The sequence below is a fragment of the Ixodes scapularis genome, unplaced genomic scaffold (assembly GCF_016920785.2).
Source record: "Ixodes scapularis isolate PalLabHiFi unplaced genomic scaffold, ASM1692078v2 PGA_scaffold3__209_contigs__length_174095766, whole genome shotgun sequence".
Taxonomy (NCBI): domain Eukaryota; kingdom Metazoa; phylum Arthropoda; class Arachnida; order Ixodida; family Ixodidae; genus Ixodes; species Ixodes scapularis.
Window position 1 is genome coordinate 32953355 of NW_024609868.1, and position 23696 is coordinate 32977050.

At 41.9% G+C, this 23696-nt stretch overlaps 1 protein-coding gene across 1 annotated transcript in view; it reads left to right on the top strand.

Moving 5' to 3' along the window:
- The window catches only part of LOC8023653 (substance-P receptor), a 99652-nt gene that overhangs the window by 53554 nt on the left and 22402 nt on the right, over window positions 1–23696 (top strand). The window contains exon 4 of the mRNA XM_029986231.3: window positions 12079–12300. Within this exon, the coding sequence (XP_029842091.3) occupies window positions 12079–12300 (222 nt within the window). The remainder of the gene's footprint in view (window positions 1–12078; window positions 12301–23696) is intronic.

Genomic DNA, 23696 nt, shown 5'->3' on the forward strand with positions numbered 1-23696 from the left:
TATTAATTTCTACGTGTGCTGCTGCACCATCACTCTCGGAGTCCGACGAAACTTGGCCTGCAGTGTCGCGGGTTGCATAAGAGGTCTGCCCTTAGGCCAAACGGCCAATTTTAGCTAGAATCGCGGTTGTGAAAACGACCTTATGTGTCGCCGGCACAAAGGAACAATAATCTCCCTCTTTTGAAAACAAAACTTACTCCAACTTCTGCGAAATGCATTTGTACGACCAGTGATTAACACACGCTGTACGGTACTAATACGACCATCTCAGCTCTATAGCACCAAAAGAAGGCCGCCATATATCAAGTCAATCGGACTCAAAGACGTGTAATCTCCTAAACATGTATACAACAAGTTCGATTTTCTGACTGCTAGCGGGAGCAAGTCGACTAAGAAATATCTCCTGATCTGATTTCATTTCTCACCAACTCAACAGTTCCGGCTAATCTTCCTCGATGGACATTCTTTCCTTTCAAATCGCCTGAAACGCCACAGGATGCTCCGGATTGTACTCTTCTTTTGAGCAAAAAAGAAGCACGATAGAAAGCGCGTAATGACTCTGTAGAGATTGTCCATCTTGGCTCTTTTGTACGTTCCTGGCAGACGATGTAATGTCTTTTGGGGGGGGGGGGGGGGGGGGCGGGGGGGGTCCACTTGATCGATGTTGACGGGTTTTACCCTTCGGTGCCCGCGGTACCAGTAAGTGATCGCTCACGACGCAATCGGCTGGCGGAAAGCTGGTGGCTCTTTGTGCCGAGTTCCTTAACGGCTCGCGGGATTTCTCGCTCGGTCGGCGCTCACAAGACTACCGCTCCTTCCGAAAAACCCCTCAGTTCGGTTTCTGCTTCCGACGCTAACCAGTTGGAAGCGCTGCTTTCGATCTGATGGAGAAATGACAGGTTTGACATCGAGCCTGCGCCCATTCGTGAAATGTGATCGCGCTTGACGAAGAACTCAAGGTTAACATCGGAACTAAAACAAATAAAATGGATGCCTGCCTAGAATGATATTCACTCGTTCCTCTTTAAGACGCCGGGAGATTTCTTTTCTACGTAATCATTGTGATGTTGGTGAAAAACAAACAAACAAAAACTTTCAGTCAGTGACGTTTCTTCGCCCTGTAATATTGGGGTCGCAGTGGGGTTTTTAGATCTCAGCATCAATTGGCAAATCACTCAATGTTCAGCTCGAAACACACTTAGCCCAACGGCTGAATCGGCGCAAGCGCTCATTTTATCTGTATGGGTTAGTGTCGAGCCAAGACCTTCATCCCTCGTCCTACCATTGAAACAGTGCCCGAGTCCCTTCAGCGAGCTCGCTGGAGTTTGCTAAAGCAGGTTCCCGGCTCCGGACGCACGCATGCTCGTGAGTGACCTCGAGGGCCGGAGGTAAAGGCGACCTCTTCCCGAAGACCCCTAAGATGACAGTGCGGTGGGAGCTATGATACGCTCTCGCGAAAACAATTAACCGCTTCCCTTTCGTCACCTGACCCCTCTCTCTCTGCGCGTGGATATATGGGGCTGGGGAGCGATCACGTGGCGAACGATAGACGTAAAACTGGTCAAACTGAGCATGCAGCTTGCATGCACTGTCAACTAATAAGTGAATGGGGTTGCAAGAGAGAGTGAAAAGTAGGCGATCTATGCCTCCCATACTTTTACAACTGACACATTCCGAGATACAAGCAGGTGGAACCACGAGGACCGCGTTTTATGCGCCGAGTGGCAAGCAAATACCAATTCAGGGGCATGCAAATCGGCGCCGTGGCCGTGGCCAGCCGGAGAAAGGTTACGGGGAAGCCGGAGAGACTTCACTCTTCGCCACGTCACGTTTCGGCAAGCTACGGAGTCCCGCCCCGTGACGTGTTTCATGAAAGAAACACTGGATGCTACCAATCGCGTTCATGAGCGGAGTGGAGAGAAGGTCAAGGCTTCGGCGCGGCTTGAGTGTCTCGGGAGTGGTGCGTCGCGGCGTCGCCCGACTCCCGAGCGAGTGCAAGCACCGAGCACGTGGACGTAGACATTGGTGGGCGGGTGTGCACAGCAATAGGGAACTGTACTAGACCGTTTTTCTCCTCCGCTACGTTATTCCTGAAGAAAACGCAGCAGCGGCGCATACGCGCCACCAGCCTTGTCTGCATAGATCAAGGTCTTGTGGCGGATTACGGAGCGCTATTCGGGTGCTTAGCGGGCTGCGGAAACGGTCTACTACAATTCCCCAATGTCTCCGTCCACGTGCTCGGTGCGTGGAAAGAGACCTTGGTCTCTGTCCTCGCTGGAGGGCCCGTGGGTCGACCAACATCAGTGGGCCAGTCACATCGCTTCCTCCTCTCCGACTCACCACGGCTCGCCACAGCTCGCTCTTGTGTTCAAACAGAAAAACGGAAAGGGAGTCACGCTTTTTTGACGGAGCGGTGAGCCATTCACGGACCTCGCCGCCAGTTTGCATGCCCTTTAACTCGCTGTCGCGTCTCGGCGTATCAAACGCTACTCTGTGGACTGGTTTCCCGCTGATTTTCGTTTCACGGAGAGCTCGGGCACATTTCATGTGCACGTGCTCTTCGTGACTCTCCAAATTAAGTGAAGGCTATAATCAGAACCGCCTTTGTAAGCAGGCCCCGGCTGCACAGGCTGCATCCTCCGAAGCCATCCGGTCGCTCACAATTGTTGTCAAGAGCAAAACCTTTACATATAACTCTCATTTATTATACATTAACGCATGCATACGTTAATGTCTTCACTTAGCCATTGAAAATATGAAGTTGAGTTTGCGCTTCATTTAGTTTTTTTAGGGAGTTGAGTGATAGTGTGAATTGAAACTGTTTTCCTGGGGTTTTTGTTTGTACATACTTCCTTTATCTCTTTTCATGTCTAACTGTGCCACCAAAAGAGAACACCCTCCGAAAAATATTTCCGGCTACGCCTCTATTGAAGTTGATACGAAGAAGTCATCTAACTCTCTTCGAAAGCGGAAAGAAAAGAAATAGTGAAAGGGTAAAAAGGAAACAGCGGACACAGATCCATTACAACAGCTCGTGCGCACTTTGACCGTTTTTCTTTTCTTTGGACTTGGGGAGAGGGGGGGGGGGGGGCGATATTAAGCATTTTTACCTTGGGAGTTTGGCTAATATTGTTTGCAGAGAGAGTTCGGTTCTTTGTGTCAGTGTGCTTTCCTCTTCGTTGTGGGCGAGCAAGCTGACGAGTTACAATTTGCAAACAACCAAGTAAAAAAAAAAAAATAATCGAGAGTTGGTTTCAAGTGACGTGATGAAAGGATTCAAGCATCGGATGAATGCTAGGGGTTGCTTTCTCGAAGTTCAAGTAACAGCGTAATTGCGGTAAAACTTACAGTTACCCCCTTTAAAAAAAGAGACGAAATTAATTTAATTTTTTTTTTTTTTTTTAAGTTTAAAGTTTCAGCTTTTTTTCTTTCTGAATGAAAACTAAAATGTGACTGATTACAATCATTTCCTTACGTAAAAAAGTTTAAAAATACTTTACAATTATCTTCTAAAATATGTAGACATTTCCTTATAAAAATACTGATAAATGTAAGGGTTTACAAGTAATTTCGTTACTTGTAAAGGATTACGTACAAGCCTAAAATGGGTACGGGCCCAGGGAGGGAAGTACGCCTTTATTCCAGGAACAGCCCCACCGCTCGTCTGGGGAGCTATTATCAGTAAACTAGGCTATTTTTTTTTTAAGTTGGAGGGTTGCACAGTCTTGTTTTAATGACCGGGTTGAGCGGTAAAGCTAACAGTGGTGGCAAATGATAGTTCCATGACCACGGTAGTTGTGATCGATCTTCGTGGGAGGCTGTTCAGCGCACTGGCTCAGAACGTCGCCATGTCCCGATCATCCTAGTGCCACATGGTAATTACAACACGTGGTGCTCCATCACCTCTTAGGGCTTCAAGGAAGCTTAGAAACCTTATTTTTTTCCCAATACTTTCTTACGCAAGCGGCGCGCTGTCTCCTCGATCCAGGCACTATCACGCAGAGCTCACTTTTCCACGAGATTGTGGATCTATCCGCCTTTTCAAAGGATGAAACTTTTAAAGATGTTCATATTGTTTATTCTTTCTTTTTTTTTTTTTTGCTGGTACATTGGCGAATTTCTGAAACTGTTTCCTATCTGAGCCTGGCAAACTTTGTGATGGAATGAGTCTGGAGGCGGCAAATAATGTAGGCCACACGACGCTTCCCGTAGATTTCAATTAACCTTCATTTTAACGCCTTTCGCCAGACACGTGCCTTTTTGAGTGTCTATATTTGCACCTTTCTTTTTTTCCTAAATCAGTATCTTGACTCCCTATGAACTTCTTTTTGATGCGAGTCGCTATCTCCAACTTAAGACTGACAGCCTATGGCAGGTATCTTGAATTTATGGGATTTTGCGGTTTTCTTTTTACCTTGCATTAAATAAAGTCATGTGACAAAAAATTTCCTTGACTACTATTTTATGGCAGTTGTGTAACGTATTTTCGGGATACATAGAACGATAGGAAAGTGAATTTAACTTCCGAAAACGTACTGCTGGTTTATATCCTATAACCACTGCACTCTTGCTATTAGTACTTGAATCCGTGACCTGAAAACCGAACTGATTGGCTTTTTTTTTTTTTTTAATATATACAGGGTGTAAGAGTGATATCACTAAGAAACAAAGGGGCTTAAGATAAAGATATGTTTTTTTGTTCGGGAGTACTTTGTCCATGGCGGCAGACGTAGGGGTACAAGTGCAGAGTGCTCTTTAGGTAATTATTTAACGAAAAAATCACTCCTTGACTTTTTAATTATTTTAGCCAGATGAATAAATTAGCAATTAGCAAATCGGCCGAAACTTTCGATAAGCTTCGGCCAAATCCCAAATCGGCTCGCGGGAGCAGGCCTACAGCGGACTTAGTTTTAAGTCAACGTTTGAATCACGTGTTCACAGCCACCTACTCTCACTCACCACACGTCACACTTTGACGCCTCTATGAAAGCGAAGCTGTTTCCACTCCTGACGAGCTTTTTCCGAGTTTCTTTCGCTTTACCGGTGCCGTGATTTCCAACTTTCGCAACGGGATGTCTCGAAGTAAAATACATTTTTTATGAGATCTTTCAACTGCTTTAGCCTCAGCAAACGACGGGCTGTAAACCTCTTATTGAAACATGCTAGCTAAAACAAAAGTTACTTTTTTGTTTGTTAAATAAGGGACTTTTTCTGATTAGTAACTTATTGTTAATTAAGTATCAAATGAGCACTTTACACTTGCGTCCTTACATCCTTCGCAGTGGGCAACGTAATCCTGAAAAAATCGTATCTCTATATGGCAAGTTCTCTTTTGATTAAAAGTACTGTCACTCCCCTGTATTTACCTCAGGTGTTTGTGCACTGTCTGCTGTGTGGTTCCACCGAGGAAGTTCAACATGGCGACGGGTATTGTTTTCATCGTCAATTATTTTGATAGCCGAAAGCGCCCAGCAAACAGAGAAGTATAAAATACTCCAACCTAGATTCAAAAAAACACTCTGGGAGTCCTAAGGGTAGCTGCTTGTCTCCAAAGTTTGCAACACTGCAGCAGCAAAAAAAAAGAAAAAAATATATATATATATATACAGGGTGTTTTTTTTTATTCTTACACATTTGTTTACAAAAAATCGTGAAAGCTACACTAATGCGGCTTGTGCAGGTGGGTTATACGACCAGGCGGACATTATGTGGGTGGCTAATCTTTGCGATAAGTCGGCTAATTCATTAAAATTCGTTAATTAACTTTTTAATTAATGGAAATAAACATATAGTTTCAATTAGAAACTTGTAGGGCATCATCGAAAAGCTCTAAATCATCTGTTTCTGGAAGGATATAACGCCGGGGAAGCATTTTACGGCGGTCTGTAAAAGCGTTCCATTTGGACGCGTTTCTAGATTTCGGTTTCTTATCGGAGCGCATCAGCACGCCCGCGGTCCTGCTCCCCAGTGGCTGAGACTCACAACACACGTGCGCCGTACTTCCCTCCCTTCTACGAGGGAGGCGAGGAGGTAGCTTCACGCCGCGACCACCGGGGAGCAGGATCGCGGGCGCGTAGATGCGCTCCGATAAGAAACCGAAATCTAGAAACGCATCCAAATGGTGCGTTTTTACAGAACGCCGTAAAATGCTACCCCGGCGTTATATCCTGCTAAAAATAGTTGATTTAGGGGTTTTCGATGATGCTCAGCAAGTTTCTAATTGAAACCATGTGTTTATTTTCAGTAATTAAAAAGTTAATTAACAAATTTTAATTAATTAACCGACTTATTTCAAAGATTAGCCGCCCACATAATGTCCGCCTGGCCGTATAACCCACCTGCACAAACCGCATTAGTGTAGCTTTCACGGTATTTTTTAGACAAATGTGTAAGAATAAAAAAAAAACACCCTGTATATATATATATAGGGTGTTTTTTTAAAGCTTAACAGAATTGTTTTTCAGAAACCATGAAAGCTAGATTAATGCGGTCTGCGCAGGTGAGTTATCCGGCCAGGGGGACATAATATAGGAGGCTAATCGTAACGATCAGTCGGCTAATTAGATCAAATTCGTCAATTAACTTTTTAATTAATGAAATAGACATATAGTTTCAATTAGAAACTTGCTGAGCGTCGTCGAAAACCTCTAAATCAGTCATTTTCAGAAAGATTTTGAGCGTGTGAGACGCGTAGTAGTGCACTAAAGTTAGCACTCGTGGAGCACGTACAAAGCTAGCGGTTGCGATAAGGCGCCCGCGCAATTTTTCGGTCTCTTATCTAGCCCCAGCCTTGTACCTGCTCCACGAGCGGTAACTTTAGTGCACAACTACGCTTCTCACGTGTTCAAAGTCTTTCTGAAAATTACTGATTTAGTGGTATTCGATGACTCTGAGCAAGTTTATAATTGGAACTATATCTCTATTCTCAATAATTAAAAAGTTAATTAACGAATTTTAACTAATTAGCCGACCGATCGTTACAATTATACCCCTATAATATGTCCCCCAGGCCGTATAACTCCCCTGCGCAGACCGCATTAACCTAGCTTTCATGGTTTATTTTTAAAAATTCTGTTAAGCTTAAAAAAAAAAAAACACCCTGTATATATATCAGGGTGTCGAACCGGAACCGAACCGAACCAAAAACCGGAACCGAACCGGTATTTTTTCCGGAACTGAACCCGAACCCGAACCGTTATATTGTTATCGCGATGAACTCGAACCGGAACTGAACCGGAAAAAAAATAACGGTTACCGGCTCATGTCAAAACGGTTCGGCCACGCGCTGTTGACAATGAATGTGCTATCAATGCCATTTGTTTTTTAAGTGCCGTCAACTGACACACACCTCGCTTACATATTTTTCTTCTCCACTCAGTCTTAGGAATATAAACGCTGCATCCATGAATCTTGACAAACGCTGCATCCATGAATCTTGGCATAGGAACCAGTATTGCGCTGGTCGCGGCTTGCACGAAAAAAAAAAAAAAAATTAGAAGGCTGTGCAAAAAAAAAAAAAAAAAAAAAAATCTCGTCACGGGATTTCATTTTTCTACAATCTCGTAAATCCTAAATTCTGCTGTGTGCTCATTTCATAACACGTTTCTAGAACGTGATGTTGCAATTTTTTTTAATGTTATTTTGATGTTATTTTGATTTTGTTATTTTGATGTTGCAATTTGTCAGTTATAATTTACGAACCGGTTCGCGAACCGGTTCAGTGCCCCGAACCGGTTCGCGAACCGGTTCGCGGATCGAATTAATCGAACCGGAACTGAACCGGAACAAAATAAAGTTACCTGAACCTGAACCGTACCCAAACCCGTATTTTTTTCGGTTCGACACACTGTTTTTTTTTCGGTTCGACATATATATATATATATATATATATATATATATATATTGTTTTGCACTGGTTTGACAAACTTTTTTGTTTGTAGCTTCCAGCAAAATGAAAAAAAAAGTACTAAATACCCTTACCTGTAATTCAAAAACTCACTCTAGAAGTCCTCAGGAATAGGTGCATCTCTCCGCTGTTTGTGGCACTGCAGCTGAAGGGTGCTGAACACCCGCGTGTTTGCTTAAAACACTCGAAGTGCTCTGGGATGTCGTGACGTCTACATGGTGACTTCCGGGTTCATATGGCACCGGCGCCATCGTGTCCGTTCCAACACAACATGACCAAATGCGTTAATTACGCGGAGGTAACAAAATTAACCAGTCACTGTCAGTTAAAAAAAAAACGCAGATGAACTTACGTTTCTGAAACTTTTACGAATAGGATCACGCGTCTTACCTCGTGATGTTTCTCACGGCGTTTCGATCGACTGTTGTCGCAATTCTGTTGGAATACAGCGATAACAAGCTGCCTCGGTTTCTACTCACCCTGTATTTCTTAAGTTGTTGGTGAATTTTCAAGAAGGTTTCGTAGACCGTTGACCCCATCCACTGCGCTTTCTGTAACGAACGTAGCTACTGCTCATTCGTGCCGCCAGCCTTGTCTGCCGTGTTCCCGATCTCGTAAAGGGTGGCGGAGCGCGTAGCGGAACGGCGGAAGCCCTCTACAAAAGCTTCATAGAAAAACTGAAAAAAAAAGGTTAAGGCGTGCCGATTTTTGAACAACTTACAGGGGAGTTTTAGTAGATCATTCTGACTCTTATAACGATGCCCGATACTCCGGCGACGACTTTGCTCGCGCATTGTACGTTGATAGGGTATCGTTATCGGAAATATCGCAACGATCTACTAAAACGCTCTAATATGGCTCTGCATTCGATGGGATTACGTTGCATTTCGATGAGCTCGACGAAAAAGAAAATCACGAAACAAAAGAAAAAAAAAAGCATGAACATAATGAGTAGGGTTCTGCGTTTCTTAAACGTTCAGTGGCAAGAAGATTTCCTAAAATGGAGCGAGCGCCCAATCCTAAGGTTGAACCTTAAAGCCAGACTTCTACCTGTAGGCAGTTCGGCTGTCTTGTAGACCAAGAAATGAATGAATGAATGAATGAATGAATGAATGAATAAATGAATGAATGAACGAATGAATGGACGAATGAATGAATGAATGAATGAATCATTCAATAAATCATCCAATCAAGAAATTAGTTAGTCAATCAATCATTCAATAAATCATCCAATCAAGAAATTAGTTAGTCAATCAATCATTCAATAAATCATCCAATCAAGAAATTAGTTAGTCAATCAATCATTCAATCAATCATTTATGGTTTTTATTAGGCTCAATGCATGTATGGGTTACTCAAAGACCATCTGGGCCCATTGGGAATTTTGATTAGCTTGGCCGCATTTTAATAAAATATTACGATGACGCAGGCGCCGATATTGAAAACATAGCAAATACATAAAATACCGGAGTTGTGAATATAAAAAGCTCGCTCGTTTACTGGGCCTTCAGTTTTATTCAAGGTAATCTAATGAGCTGGGAACTTCTGGGACACATATGCGAAGAGTGCGTTATTTGCCAATGCTTGCAAGACGTACCTTTTTTCATTCGCCATTTCTTTTTGTCACGTTGTAGGTTTCATTTTGCACTGAGTATTTCGCGCCTTGTTCTGCACATCACAATAAAGACGACCACCGTTTCTTATATTTTCCTTTCTTCTTTTTTGTGCGGGCGTTTCTCGAAAGCTCGTCGTTTCACGTTTCTCTAGAACCGCGGGTTGCAGAGGACCAAGATGTGAGCCTGGGGCTGCAATAAGCTCCTTCTCTACGAACAAGTCCCACCTCGGTTTGTTACTCTGCTGAGCACTTGCATGAGTTGTAAACTTGGTGTCCCCCCAAAAAAGCTATATAAAAAAACAACGATACCCTGAGAAAAAAAAAGGTGAGGAAAGCGTTGTTACCGGGAACACGTGGAATAAAGGTGCGTTCGTCGCTAATCTGAATCTACTTGGGCCTTAGCGTAGAAGACGAAAAAAAAGGCACAATAATGTCTTCCGCTTAGAAATGGACATCACGTGTCTTGGCTTCGGGAGGTTCTTTCTGGATTTAAGTTGTTTCGCGCAAACAAAGTTTCATTTCAGTAATGCGGGGAAATGGTCTTCGTTTACAAGCGTTATGTGCGTGTCTAGTTTTATTGGTCTCGTATGTCTTGGTAGCGGTGCGTGTAATCGTACCCTAATTTGTGCTCAACGGCTCTTTTGTACCGCCAGTTAAAGTGGCCCCACCTCAACGTGCTTTTACGTCGGATATGTGAGGGCCGCCATTGGACGGAGCAATTCTTTACGAGTGCCACTGTCGCAATAGTGAGGAGGAGGTATACATAAAATATATCAGTGTCGGCAACGCGGACAGTAATGTGCTCAACGTCCTTGGAAACCTAGCCGGGAACTTCCTCACACTGAAATATTAGAAGTATAAAATGTTGATTATATTTAACTAGAGTTAAAAATAATAAGGTAATTATAAAGTACCCGGAACAAACCAGTTCCTTCCCATAATAAGGTAAAAATGAGCTGAACTACCCCAAATTAAACATTCATTATAACGTTGAGATGATAAAGCGAATGTTTCTCTAATTACCTAAAGCACCTAAATTCGGCTGCGCGAATTGTTAAATTACATTTTTTATGTCCTTACGTTATCCTTTCGTAACGGAATGACGTATTGAATGATCTGCTCTTACGTAATCTGTCATGGTAACAGCCTTCAACAGAAATTTACTTTTAGTTGTTTTGTCTTTTTATTTGGTTCTCCTTGTTTTTGGGATATCATTTACTTGGCCATCTGACCCTACAGAAAAAAGTAATCCATGATTCGAAGTGTCATTTTAGAGGTATTCATTGTTTGATAAAAACTTTCTTGGTCTTTAATGATATATGCAAACGCCGCTGCACATGTTCTTGGTTTGCGCAATCACCATTTATCTTTATTATATGAGAGCTAAGCGTACAATTCATCTAAATTGTTAGAAGTTTCTCTTTTCAGTGCTTGGTGAAATGCCTTTGCACCATTATGATTCCTTATACATAGGGTAGAATGGCAAATAACGATCGCAGATATACGCATGTCTAATGCTTCTAACGAAATGCTACTTTTTGTACTACTTTTATTTGTTTAATTTTTAAACTAATATTTGGCATTACCTATTCCGCGGTACCTTGGTGAGTGTCCGAAAATACTCTTACATTGAAATTGGTAAAAGTACCCTGGTAGTTCTACCAATTTCATTTTCGGGTACCCCCTAATTTCAAATATGACAATGCATCACATATTTAACCATTTACGTCTGTTATATATTCCATATATATGGAATATATATATTCGCTATGAGAAAGTTTGACTTCGAAACGTAGGATGAATAATTTAGGGCACTTGATTTTAATGTTTGCTTATAATCAAATTTTTCGCAGTTAGAGTGCAAGAGTTTTAGATTAAGGAAACCAAATCACTTTCCATTCCTCATCGTGACTTTTGTGACTTCCAAAATATTTAATCATTCAAGAAAACGAATGTTCATTCTCAGCAATTAACACATTGAGTTATACTTGATTTGAGTTAATCAATCTCTTTGCCCGTCGTTTGGTGATTTTACACAAAATTAGGGTGCAGAAATCTGATAAGAAACGTGATGAACGCACAATGCAAAGCATATGTTAAAAACTTCGGCACTGGCATAATTTTCCTAGTTCAAACCATACAAGTAGTCGATCACTTGCACATATATAAGGAGTCTAGGGAATGTTTTGTTTACTCACAAAACAGAAATACTATTATGGTTTTTCACGGCGCTTGCTTTGACCAAACGATACAAATTAAGAAATATTATTGGGACGAGTTGTCAATTTGTATGCCTATTTATCTTATAAAAGCATCGAAGAAGTTCTCATGTCCGATTGAGTGTAAAAGTTAATGAAAAAAAAAAAGAAACTATATACTTAAGAATTTTTTTCGTCCTTCTAGTGGTCGGTACGACAATGCAAAGTAAACGAAATGGCGTCTTTTTGTAAAAGAAGTTGTGTTCTGAACGACCCTTATGGTATCTCAAGAAGTGAGCAGAGATTTCACCCAACCACCGTGTACTTTCAACTCTTGGTGTTGTCGTTGCTGTCTCCAGGTGGTAAAGATGCTGGCCACGGTGGTGCTCATGTTTGCCGTCTGCTGGCTGCCCATTCACCTGATGAACCTGATCCTGTACTTCGACCGCGACGCCATCTCTCCGGACACGGACGAGCAGGAGTACCTGTATATCGCCGCCTTCTTCAGCTGCCACTGGTTCTCCATGGCCAACAGCTTCGTCAACCCCATTATCTACTGCTTCATGAGCGACAACTTTAGGGTGAGCTCTAGAGAGATGCAAAAAAAAAATATATACGCCCTTTAGAAAATGGTTTGTGCGTTGACATTTACGCAGATCCTTAGACAACGAACCACGGCGAACAGTAAATCGATTTCGGTAAATGACAAAACTCCTAATTCTATTAGACAAAAAAAAATGCAGTGTTGGCAGTGGCATGAGCATGGCGTTTCACTTGCTCATTATTCCTGCCCACATTGCATTTTTCAGATCTAATTTGAGAACAGCTTTATCATTCGCTGGAATCCTTCTACTCTTCGTCGGGATTGACTGTCTTCATGTTGTGCAGGAAAGTGAACGCGCAGACTTTCCTTAGAGTACGATGCCTTGTTTTAAATACACAAAATCTCGTAAAATGTTTTTTTTTTTTTTTGTGGTCGGGCAAGCTGTTTTTGGAAACAAGTGCGTGCCGATCCTTAACGATAAACATTATTTCGTCTTACTGTGGCATAGCGAGTTTGTTTCGAGCTAAGCCAATACCACTCGCAAGACATAGGCGCACAACAAACAATATTGGCGTGGACCCTTGACCCACACCAAACGACGCAAAAAAAAAGTTTTGAAACTGGAGGAGGGTGCACATTCGGAAAAACTCAGAAACTTCCGTTTTGCCGCGCAGCAATTAGGTAAAAAAAAGAGGAGAGCAAAAAGAGAGAAAAAAAATGTTTACCATGGCGGCCTGCCTCGGGAGGGTCAAAGGCTTCAGTCTACGGAGGATGCTCAAAGGATAAAAAAGCTAGAAATATGTTTACTTGGGAGAAGAGCGTGTTGGTTTAAGTCATGGATGAAGAAAGACTAAAACAATTAAAACAGGGACAACACAACCACATCTGAAGAAAAATGTGGTTGTGTTGTCCCTGTTTTAAGTATTTTATTCTTTCTTCATCCATGAAATATGTTTACCCTCCCCCTTTTCCCCTTAAAAAAAAGGAAAAAAAAGAAAGAAAAGGTTTGCGTTGAGACATTAAGCATGACGTTTCCCGAGCTACGTCACATCCTGTGTGAGAAAACATATTGTCTCTTTAGGTCTAAACGTATTTCCAGCCTCGCCGTTCATCGATTTTCCTCTATAGATTGCAGTGATCGACACTCAGAAGTACTCAGCGTGGGCTGTGCCCTCAGACAAATGTAGCGTCGGTTAAAATATATTCTAATTACTCTTAGGACTTGAGCTACTTCTGCAATAAGTTACATCAGGTTCGGGTGGGCTATAGCGCCATAAGTAAAAAAAGCATACTGGTCCTCGAATAAACATAAACTAATGCAACTGCGTTCCTTAGACATCCGGGTATCGATATTTCAATTATTTTTCATTGGGCGTTGGATAAAGAAAGTGCAATACGTAAATTATCTTAAGCGACTATCGGATATAAGAACAGTTTATAATCATTTTTTTGAACTTAACAATTTTACTACTTCATTTTAAGACGACAAAACAAAAACAGGTTTACTGAGGTGTACTAATGGTACGCATAGTGTTAATGTGACAGCTGGTTAAGCAACTGTAGTATATTAGGAGAGCAGTTCCTGAAGTTATTCGTTGAACTTAACAATTTCACTGGTCCATGTTAAGGCGAGAGAGAGAAAAAAAAACAAGTTTACTTAGATGTACTGATGGGACACATACAGGTAATATTGGCGCGTCGTCGCCAGAGATCGTTTGTGCTTTTATGCCTAGGTAAAAAAAAAGTCTGAACCTGCTTTTATCTTTGGTCTAGTAAAAATACGTAAGACCTGCATTTTTATTGGTTGAATTCTTATCAATATATGCATTTTTAACGTGAGCGCATTCTCTATGACATAGCTCTGCAGTGCAAGTTCCCGTGGGTGTTTGAAAAAGTTGTGTCTCAACACGGCTATATTTTTTTTTATGATTGGCTTTGTTTTCCTCTTGTGAAACCATGTCTTTGGTACCCGATTTGCGGCTCACTCAAGTAACTCAGTCGTCGAAGAACGTTTATTCACCCTCTGGATGATAATCTTAAAAAACAAACTGGAAATGCATTAATCTTGTTTTTCAGATGCGAATACCGGTCAACTGAGGGATAAACTAAAAATTAGGACTGAACATCATGAAAGCGTGCTTCAAAAGTCGTTGCAACTTACTGGCGCGCAACCGGATAAACTCGCTTTTTGAAAAGCGTTGGACATCAAAGCATCTGCAGACTGTGATTGAGGCGTACAAGCCCAATACAACATGCTATTTTGCAAACACCGGCTTGCTGTGTTCAAATGTCCCCTTTTGACGAGTTTATTTTGTCGGCTTATAAAGTTGAGCATATGCGGTTGTACAACATTGAAAGTGCAAGTGCACTCTGCTTTAATGTGACTGTCAACGCGGTAGCCGCCCATAGATATTACAGATTCACCAAAGCTTGTTATGTACGCCGATGACACAAATGTATTTTTCTCTGGTAAGACAAAATTTGCTTTAGAAAAATCAGCGAAAGAATATCTAGCAAAGTAGTCTTCCTTGCTTCAAAATAACAAATTACAACTAAACGATAATAACCGCAAATATATAATATTCAGACCAGTAAATAAACCTAGCGATGGGTCGACTTCTATTAACTATAAAGATAATATAATGGAAGAAGTGCTGGATCAAACATTTTCGGGCGTTTGGTTCAATGAAGAATTATAATGGACAACCCATGTGACAAAACTCCATTCAGAACTATGCAGATCGATAGATTGCATACAGAAAATAGCAACGCTTGTTTCTACCTGGCTAAATAAAATGCGGCATAATATTTTGATCTATATTCTATAATATGCTACGGTATTCTGGTATAAGGCACATAAGATGTTTCGAATTATGACAAAATGATTGTTGTACAAGAAAGAACGCAACGCTTGCTCGAAAACTACGAAGAAATTATAATCGAATTTAATAGTCACACAATTTCACCAGACACGTGATCACTAAGTCAAGTCAAATCTGTTACTTTAAATTATTCCAAGTGATATATAAGAAAACGTCTCTATGAAACAAATCAAGAGAGTTCAAATTATCGATTTGCATTTCGACAGGACACAAGAGGAAAGCCGAGAATGCGCACAAACTATGGCAAAAAAAAAAAAAAAAAGTTATCAGGCACCAAACTTGCTCAATCAGGTTGGCACCCATCTCGATTTTTCTGTGCCTTATCCAAAATATAAACAAGCTGCAAAGAACATCCTTATATGGCACAATATCACTTACTCATAATCACCAAAGCCTGCCGAACTATATATTACCTTCATGAGTCTGCGGTGTTTATATATTTAACTTTACGTCACCATGTCACCATTCCCTTGCTTATCTGGGATGTGTCTTTTACTCTAGCTTAGACCGAGTTCTTGGTTTTTTACTTATGAGCCATGACCATATAGGCGTTCAGTGAAATTTATTATTTTCAAAATGTCCATATTTTTATATCTCTACTTGCCATTCAGACTGTTACTTTTATAGCAACTGAGGGCTGTGACAAGTGTTGCTGTTGCTTCTGCTTCCAATTTTATTGCATTCTACCCTGCGGATCTGAAATGGCTCTTCTAGTGTGCTTTAGACCATGTTCTTGTGTTTTCCTCATGACGATTTTGGTGTTAAGTGAAACATTTTCTTCTTGATGTTACTGCTTCTGCTTCCAATTTTTTTATATTTTATTTTAACTGCATTGCTATTTTTATATTGCTCGGCGCCTTAGTTATGTAAAATTTCGCTGCCATATTTTTTTTTGGCGTACCAAATGTACTGTTGCTCTGAACCGTATAGGGGGAGGGGTCCCATCAAGTAACAATGCCTTTTGCCCCTGCCTCCCTACTTGGTGTTGCCGGTGACATACCAAATAAATAAATAAATAAAGGGAGAGATAAAGAGAAAGAAAGAAAGAAAGATAGAAAGATATTCTCCCTTCACGCTCCCGTCATTCCCGAGCAGGAGGTTTGCGCTAAAGGCAGAAACATCAGAAATACCGACATGCGGTGGCACTTTAATGCGTAGATCGTTCTGTAGTGGAAGCTGTCGGCCGAAAGGCGTCATACATAATGCATAGTGGGACGTCTGGTGTTCACTAGGGGCATTCCTGCTCTTGCTCTGTAAAAGAAAAAAAGAAAAAATACGCCGAGCTGGCAACGCAAGCAGATGTTTACGTAGTTTCGTGAAAGTTAGGGTTTTCAGGTTCTGACCAGAAACCACAACAAAATAAATAAAGAATAGAGTAAAAAGGGAAATAGTGCAACGTTTCTTAACAAGCTTGTTATTTTAGCTTTGGATAGGCGATCAACTTCTCATTTCTAAGACGAAATTGTATAGAGCACATTTCCTTCATTTGCGACATGCACAAATAGCCCCTAAGTGATAAGGCTCGTTAAGGCAGTAGCGTTTGACTGCGTTTGACTGCGTTACAACTGCTTGCGTCGAGCTCTTGCTATTGTGACCTTTACGACGAGCAAATGGGGAGGCGCTGTGCAGAGCGACGCAACGCAGCGCAAGGCAGCGCAGCGCAGTCAATACACATCTGTGAAAGAGCCTTTAGAGTTAAAAGTGAGGCACGCACGCATATACTTAGCGCGCCAGCAACTGACAGCTGCACGGTCTGTGAGTCCCGCCTTTTATTTTATCAAATTGTTTTCAAGTTCCCACATGCTGTACAGTTAGCATAAAGGCGGTTGCTCCGAATCTTAACTCAGTTACCGATACGAAAAGGTCATACAACATGAGCTGGCGCCATGTTTCCATAACCCCGAGTTAGGAAGTTTTTTTTTTTTTTTTTTTTTTTTTGGTTATTTACCACCGCTTTTTACGTGGCAGTGGGGGAAAAAAAACAATTGTCAAAACTGTCAGTGACCAACGGGTGTTCTCGACCATTCTTTGTCACAAAACCTGCTCGCGTCCCTAATGTTACGCTTACGCGAGAAACTCTATTGCCTCGATTGTTTGGGACAAATTTACGGCGTTTATCTTGCTTTAGATTTGAAGAACATGGCTTGGAAACGTTCGATGCGTATTTATAGCCCGCGCAGTTGATACATAATATATACAACGCGACTAAAAGACGTTAATTTCAATTAAATTGCCCACCCGCTTTGCAACGTGTCGGCTAGGTCAAGCACGTTTTTTTTCTATTTGTATCAATTGGGAAATAGAAATACTACGAATCTCTACGTTCAAAATCGTTCGGCTGCTAAATCACAGCATATTTAACTGAATAACCCTCAGAACGTAACTGGAGGTGCGATCAAACATTTCCAAGTTCGTAACGTAAAAAAATTATGGCCTTACGGTGATTCACGGGCTATGAAGGTCAAAGGCACAATGCCATACCTTCATATGGCATTGTGCCAAGGGGCGTCATTCTGCGAGCATTTGGAGCTGCGCTACCGAGTTTTGCGATCACGTGCACGAGCACATTGGTGATTTCAACATTTCAACTTTTTCGTTCAAAGGTTTCGACTTTTCCAAACTCTTAATGTAAAGTTTTACTAAGGTTCGACTATAGTTATTAACAGGTTTAGGAAAGTTTTCGAAAGAAAGGAGGGATGGGGAGGAGGAAGAAAACTAAACGCTGAAGAGAGGAGGAGATTTCTTTCTTTTTTCCCCAGCATTCCGTTTGCTCCCTCCTCACCATGAGTTCCTTTCCCTCGCTAGCTTTTCTTAACCTGTAACTGAATATAGTGTGCGCATGCGCGGAAATCACAAACGAGCTGACGCCAACTTGCGGAATAGCTTTGAAATATTTGTCGTGTGTATTTTTTTCAGATTAACAAATAACTAAATCATTAAAACCTGATGTGTTGGATTTGATGCTGCGCAAAATTTAAAACGAACTAATCTACGCACTGTTTAGTTTTTCTTAATGCAATTATTTTTGTTTATGTAGACGCCGGGCAACGTGTTGTTCAAAAGACAAACATTACCTAATTCAGCCAACAATTAGGCAATGTCCAATTCTGCCGAGCCCGTAGAACCTCTCAATCGCCAACAATCGCGACATCTCTATTTGGAAGACTGCCCCAGGATGCCGTCTTTGATCAGTTAGTTTTTCGGGCGTGATTGGGGAGGTACAAAAAATACGCGCTTCCAGTGCCTCGTCTGGCTTTGTGGACCTGCCCTTTCAGAAGTCTCTGATATTACACCGCACACAGATTCGCTTAAAGGTTCAAGTATTCGTGTTTTTTTATACATAATAAATTCGACCAATGTCAATGGCAATTCGTGTCATATTCTAATTGCCATGGCGTCTCACTGGCGAAACCTGTAAACACCTGTCGCGCTATTCAGACTGCATGACCATTGACGCACGATGCGGCTTGGCCTCCCCACTGGATAATCTCGGACAGCGCTTCGATTCAGTTTACACGAAAAAGCATCGGGGAGAGTGTCTTTTTAAAATTCGCGTGGTTACAAGAATAGGTAATCTCAACTCTAACTGAGGTCTGGGAGTTCGCTATCCTCCAGAAAACAGACAGTCAATCACGCAAAAAAAAAAAAAAAAATAGAAGGATCTCAGAGAAGACGAAACTCATAGTATTACTATACTCGTTTTCAAACCAAGAAAAAAAAAATTGTTTTGCGGATTTTTCATGCGCTCTGCGAAGTAGTTTAGAAAATTTGGTTGTCGAAGGAAAAAAAAATGCTTTAAACGTTTGAAACGTACACGTCTTGATAGAATAGCACAAAGCTAATCTATAGTGTACCCAATCATATCTTAACTAAACAGACGAAAAGAAAAATAATAACATTCCGCAAAAAAAAGTTTTTTTTATTGCGGTTTTCGGGTTGTTTACGAGTATAGAGCTAAAAGAGGTGATGTGCGAAAGGACGACGGGCATGTGAAAAGCTGTTCTCATTGCCGAATATTGCATTTCTCTCTTTGTCTAGTCGTGTTCTGAGCACAGTCATTCTCTGGGATCCTCGAAATGTCTAGATACTGTGATTCATTGTCTCGTGATTTACAGGAAAGTAAACATACAGACCTCTTTTTTTTTCTTTAGTGTGCACGTCTTTAAAGAGGACTGCTTCGCGGGTTATTTCAGATAGAGTTCCAGGGCGCACTCTTCGAGCTTTCGCTATTCAAAGAATGCCATTAGTAGTCGTATAAAAAAAAACAAAAAGCGAGCTCGTAATAATTACGTAAAAAAGGTTCAAAAAGATATAACAATATATCATTCCTCAAAAACTTTATACGTTAAAACAAAACACATCAAATAGAAATAAAATCCTTTGTTTGAATATGCTGCTTCAAGGGACCAACGACGGTTTCTAGAATAATGCTTGGCTTGGTCTTTTTTCATTCTTCGAGGAAGATCTAACATTCGGGCTTTCAGGTTTGCGAAAAGTCCCCAGATATGTCCTTTTTCTTTCTTGTGCACTGCACTGACTTATTTTACGTGTTCTCGTAGGAGCTCGTTCCTATTACGTCGTGAATAAGAAACGCATTTCGATTCATTTGATAACTTCAAGCTTTACGCTCTTTACGTCGATGGTCCGCGGGTGAGATCGATATGTTTCTTCAATAATACTTTGTTCTGAAGTCACTGACAGCTTAAGAAACGGAGTGCGATGTTTAATATGTTCACGCTTTTTGCTTCGTAATTTTCTTTTTCGATTGTGTTACAATCTCAAGAAAAAAGGGTGTAAAAGGGTGTATTGTTACACCCTTTGTCTTATATAATACACCCCCAAACTTCAATTCGACGTACAGCGCCCTACAGTCAAACAGACGGCCCGAAGTTTTACGAGGGGCTTGATAGCCGTGTGGTTCAACCTATTAAAATAGATAATGTACGTTTTACTGACAGCAAGAAAAATAATCGGGGTTTTCTTGGCCCTACTGTAAAAACTCGGTGTTTTCTTTATGTGGTCTTTGATGCGTACTTTAGCTATTTAAAATGTTGTGCCACACGTCTATCAAGCCCCTCGTAAAATTTCGGGCCGTCTTTTCGACTGTAGGGCGCTGTACGTCGAATTGAAATTCTGGGGTGTATTATATGGGACAAAGGGTGTTACGATACACCTTTTGACACCCTTTTTTCTTGAGAGTGTATCGACTAAGACCACAGTTCCATTGGGCGCGTTCAGTAGCGGCTCCAGGAGTCAAGGAGTCAGCGCTCCTTCCACTAGACGGCGAAAACCGACTTCCGGTGCACGTTACTCCGAGTTTTTGGAGTCACGCTGTCGTGCACCGAGTCCGGAGACGGTGCATGAGGAGTGAAAGGATCGCAGCATGACGGAATTCCAGATCGCTGACGAAGTTCCGGTGTTAAAAGGGAAAGAAAAAATGCTGGGAAAAGCCGCGTCGGTTCCGTCGCGGGTGTGCGGTTTGCTCGCTTTTGTTAATGAAAACTGCTCATGGTAAGACGAATACCAATTTTGAATTTCTTTTCCAGGTAAGGTTCTTTTCGGAAAATCCATCGGACCGTATTTTGTTTGGTTTGAATATGCTAATAAACCACGTAAATGTTGTTTTTTTTTTTTTTTTTTTTGACGCCGTGTCTTGATCGCCGTTGCACGGAAACTCTGTGAATATCGACGATAGTCCTGTTCGCGCTGAACTGAGCAAGGAAGGGTATGAACGGGACTTTCTAGCCGGTTGGACGCTCACGCAGAGCATGATCCCGATTAATGTTTTGTTTGCGTAGCTAAATCGGGTGTACGTTCGCTGACGCGATCGCTTCGGCCGACAAAACCTTGATCGCCAAATAGCGGTTAAGAGTTGAGCTTGTTGGTACATACTTATAAATATATCAGCTTGAATTTTAGAATTAAACTTGAACACGAAGAAAGAAGGAAGTATCTGGTGGAACGAGTTGTGTGTGTGTTCTTCGTATCCAAGTTTAATTCCAAAGTTCAAGTTGATATATTTACTTGATCGCCGAGCGCGGCCGAACTCCCGTGTGTATACAAATACATTTTATAGGAAGTTCGTAACTAAGGGCACAACAAACGCACTGCCGTATAAAAGTATCGCCAACGGCGGCGTAGATTCGCCAAGCTCCATATTTTGCGTTTGCTGACGAGGTTTTTGTTTTCGGTTTTTATAACAGAAGCAGCCTTTGCGCCGCCCTGCGAAGGGCTCGATCGCTTTGGATCGCTTCGAACAGCAGCGCTGGTGTGTACAGTCACTCGCTTTTCCTTTTAACGACCTTGTCAAGACTTTTTCAATACCGCGTCAAATATTTTATTCTGAGACCTTCTGGCCCAGGGGAGGAGGCGGAAACTGCCTAGAGGCAGCTAAGGCAACTGAAAAGCCGTGTCTTTTTTTTCCCCGTTTACTAGGCGCTTTGAGTTACTCCGTTCGGAGCTGAGGCAGCCGCTACCGAAGGCGCCCATTGGCTACGCAGGGATATTTAGACGCTTGGGACTTCCCACGCCCTCGATTTGTTAATCTTTTCGCGACTAAATTTACATGTGCAACCGGACGAATTGGGCGAGTGCGTTTTTTTGTTGTGTAGGTGACGCAGATGTTCACTGTGTAAAACTTTCGGTTTGAAGTATTCGCCAAAATGACACTATGATTTTAAAACATATTATTTTAACGAACGGGTAAAAAAGGCAATTGTCTTTGAGGAATTAGTTTACTGTTTGGTGAATATGTTTTATTTCTTTTTTTTTCATTATTCACCCGAGAGATCCAGATAATATATTAAGGTTAATCTCATTTAAAAAAAAAATGTTTCCTTCTCTGATATGTGTTATCATAGGGAATCAGCTGAATGACGGAGAAAAGTTCATTTACGCGACTCTTGATGTTGCCCTTAAAGGGGCCCTGCAATCATATTTAAGCGTCTATCTTTTTTCCGGTTTCCACGTCTCTTGGGGTTCGGGCAAGCCAGCGGGCATGGAGAGAGTAACTAAATATCAGTGCGTCATATTTTAACCGGACGACGCGGGAACCTTCTCTACCGACGAGGGCGACCCGCGGTAGCGAAAGCGCGCAAAATGTGGCACATTTGGTCCTGAGTTTATACTGGTCAGAGCTGCTGAAAGCTTTCTTTTTGGTCGAAATACAAAATATAAGTGGCGCGAACCGTTTCAATTATTTATAAAAGTAGTTTTTGTTCAGTATTTTAGATAGGAAAAGAAACGAATGCAGTTTATAAAGTACGGGATGAAGAAATGACCCGTTGACATACCCTCCACTAAGCGGTGGAAAAGGCGGCGCATGCTAGAAAGGAGTAGTGGGATCAGGCGCCGACACGGAAAGGTCTCGGATGTACGCGGTGGCGCTGCGGTCGTATGGACAGGAGCATCTGACCGGCTCCGAGCGTTCCGAAGGCCTTCGGCGAGAAGCCTTGTCTTGCGGTTTGGCCGTCTCGCGGTATGGCAGCGCGAAGTGGCTCTCATTTTGAACTGATCTTTACCCCGTGTTTGCTGTCGTTTTGTGGCCAATGAAGTGTCATGCCGAATTAGTGTTTAATCGCGCAGCAAATTCAATGAAAGCCGCTCTGGCTGCCCGCTGCGTAAGGCCTATCCAGAACATGCTTTACTGGCGCCGTGTCGCGGCGTCGACACGGAGTGTGGCAACCGTGAGCGCTCGATGAGCTCACTACCCCTCCTCTAGTTCACGGCCACTCAAGCAACCAAAGACGTCATGAGAGAGGTTATTTTTTGCTTGTTTTTGTAATTCTAATTTGCCTATAACATTTAGAATAAAGCGAACTTCGAGAAAAGAAAAGTTTCACTAAGTTACTACGTTCAGTGCGCTCAGGTTCGGTGCAAATTAAAAGCCAGTAAAAAAGTCCTTTCAGGGCCCCTTTTAGTCTATGGTTACACGACAAGGTTTATTTGTTGTAGGTGATTTATTTTAGCATTATCATGGGCGCTGAAATTGTACCGATGCACAAAGCGTGTGCCGTCAGCACGTTCGCCCAGGACGCGCTTTGGAGATGGTGAAGACGGGATTAAAACGACAACGTAACCTTTCTGAGCGTCATCGTGAGCAAGTTTTGCTGTACTCGTTTTGCGCCTAATCTTGAAATTAGACAAAAAACGCGAAAAATGATTGATGAATACCTAGAAAGCCATTTGTTTTGGTTGATTTTTTTAATTGGCACAGCGTGTAATAGTAATTGCTATCACTACTGCAATCGTATACTACGGCCCATCAAACCGTTAGATAAAAATTATTGAACACATTTCAATTAATCAGGGTACTGATCGTAACGGTTATGCTGCTATTTCATATCATCGATTAAAAAAAAAACACTTAACGAAGACGGCCATTATGTAACAGAAAGCCCCCATTTTAGAAGTAAAAAAAGAAAATGAAAGACGTTAACAATGCCCTGTAATGCCGAATTAAGGCGCAGCTTCTGAAGATGACGAGGGAAGGGTACGGAGGGGAGGGTATGCCCCTCCTCCCCGGCTTCCCTCCCATTTAGCGGAAAATGTT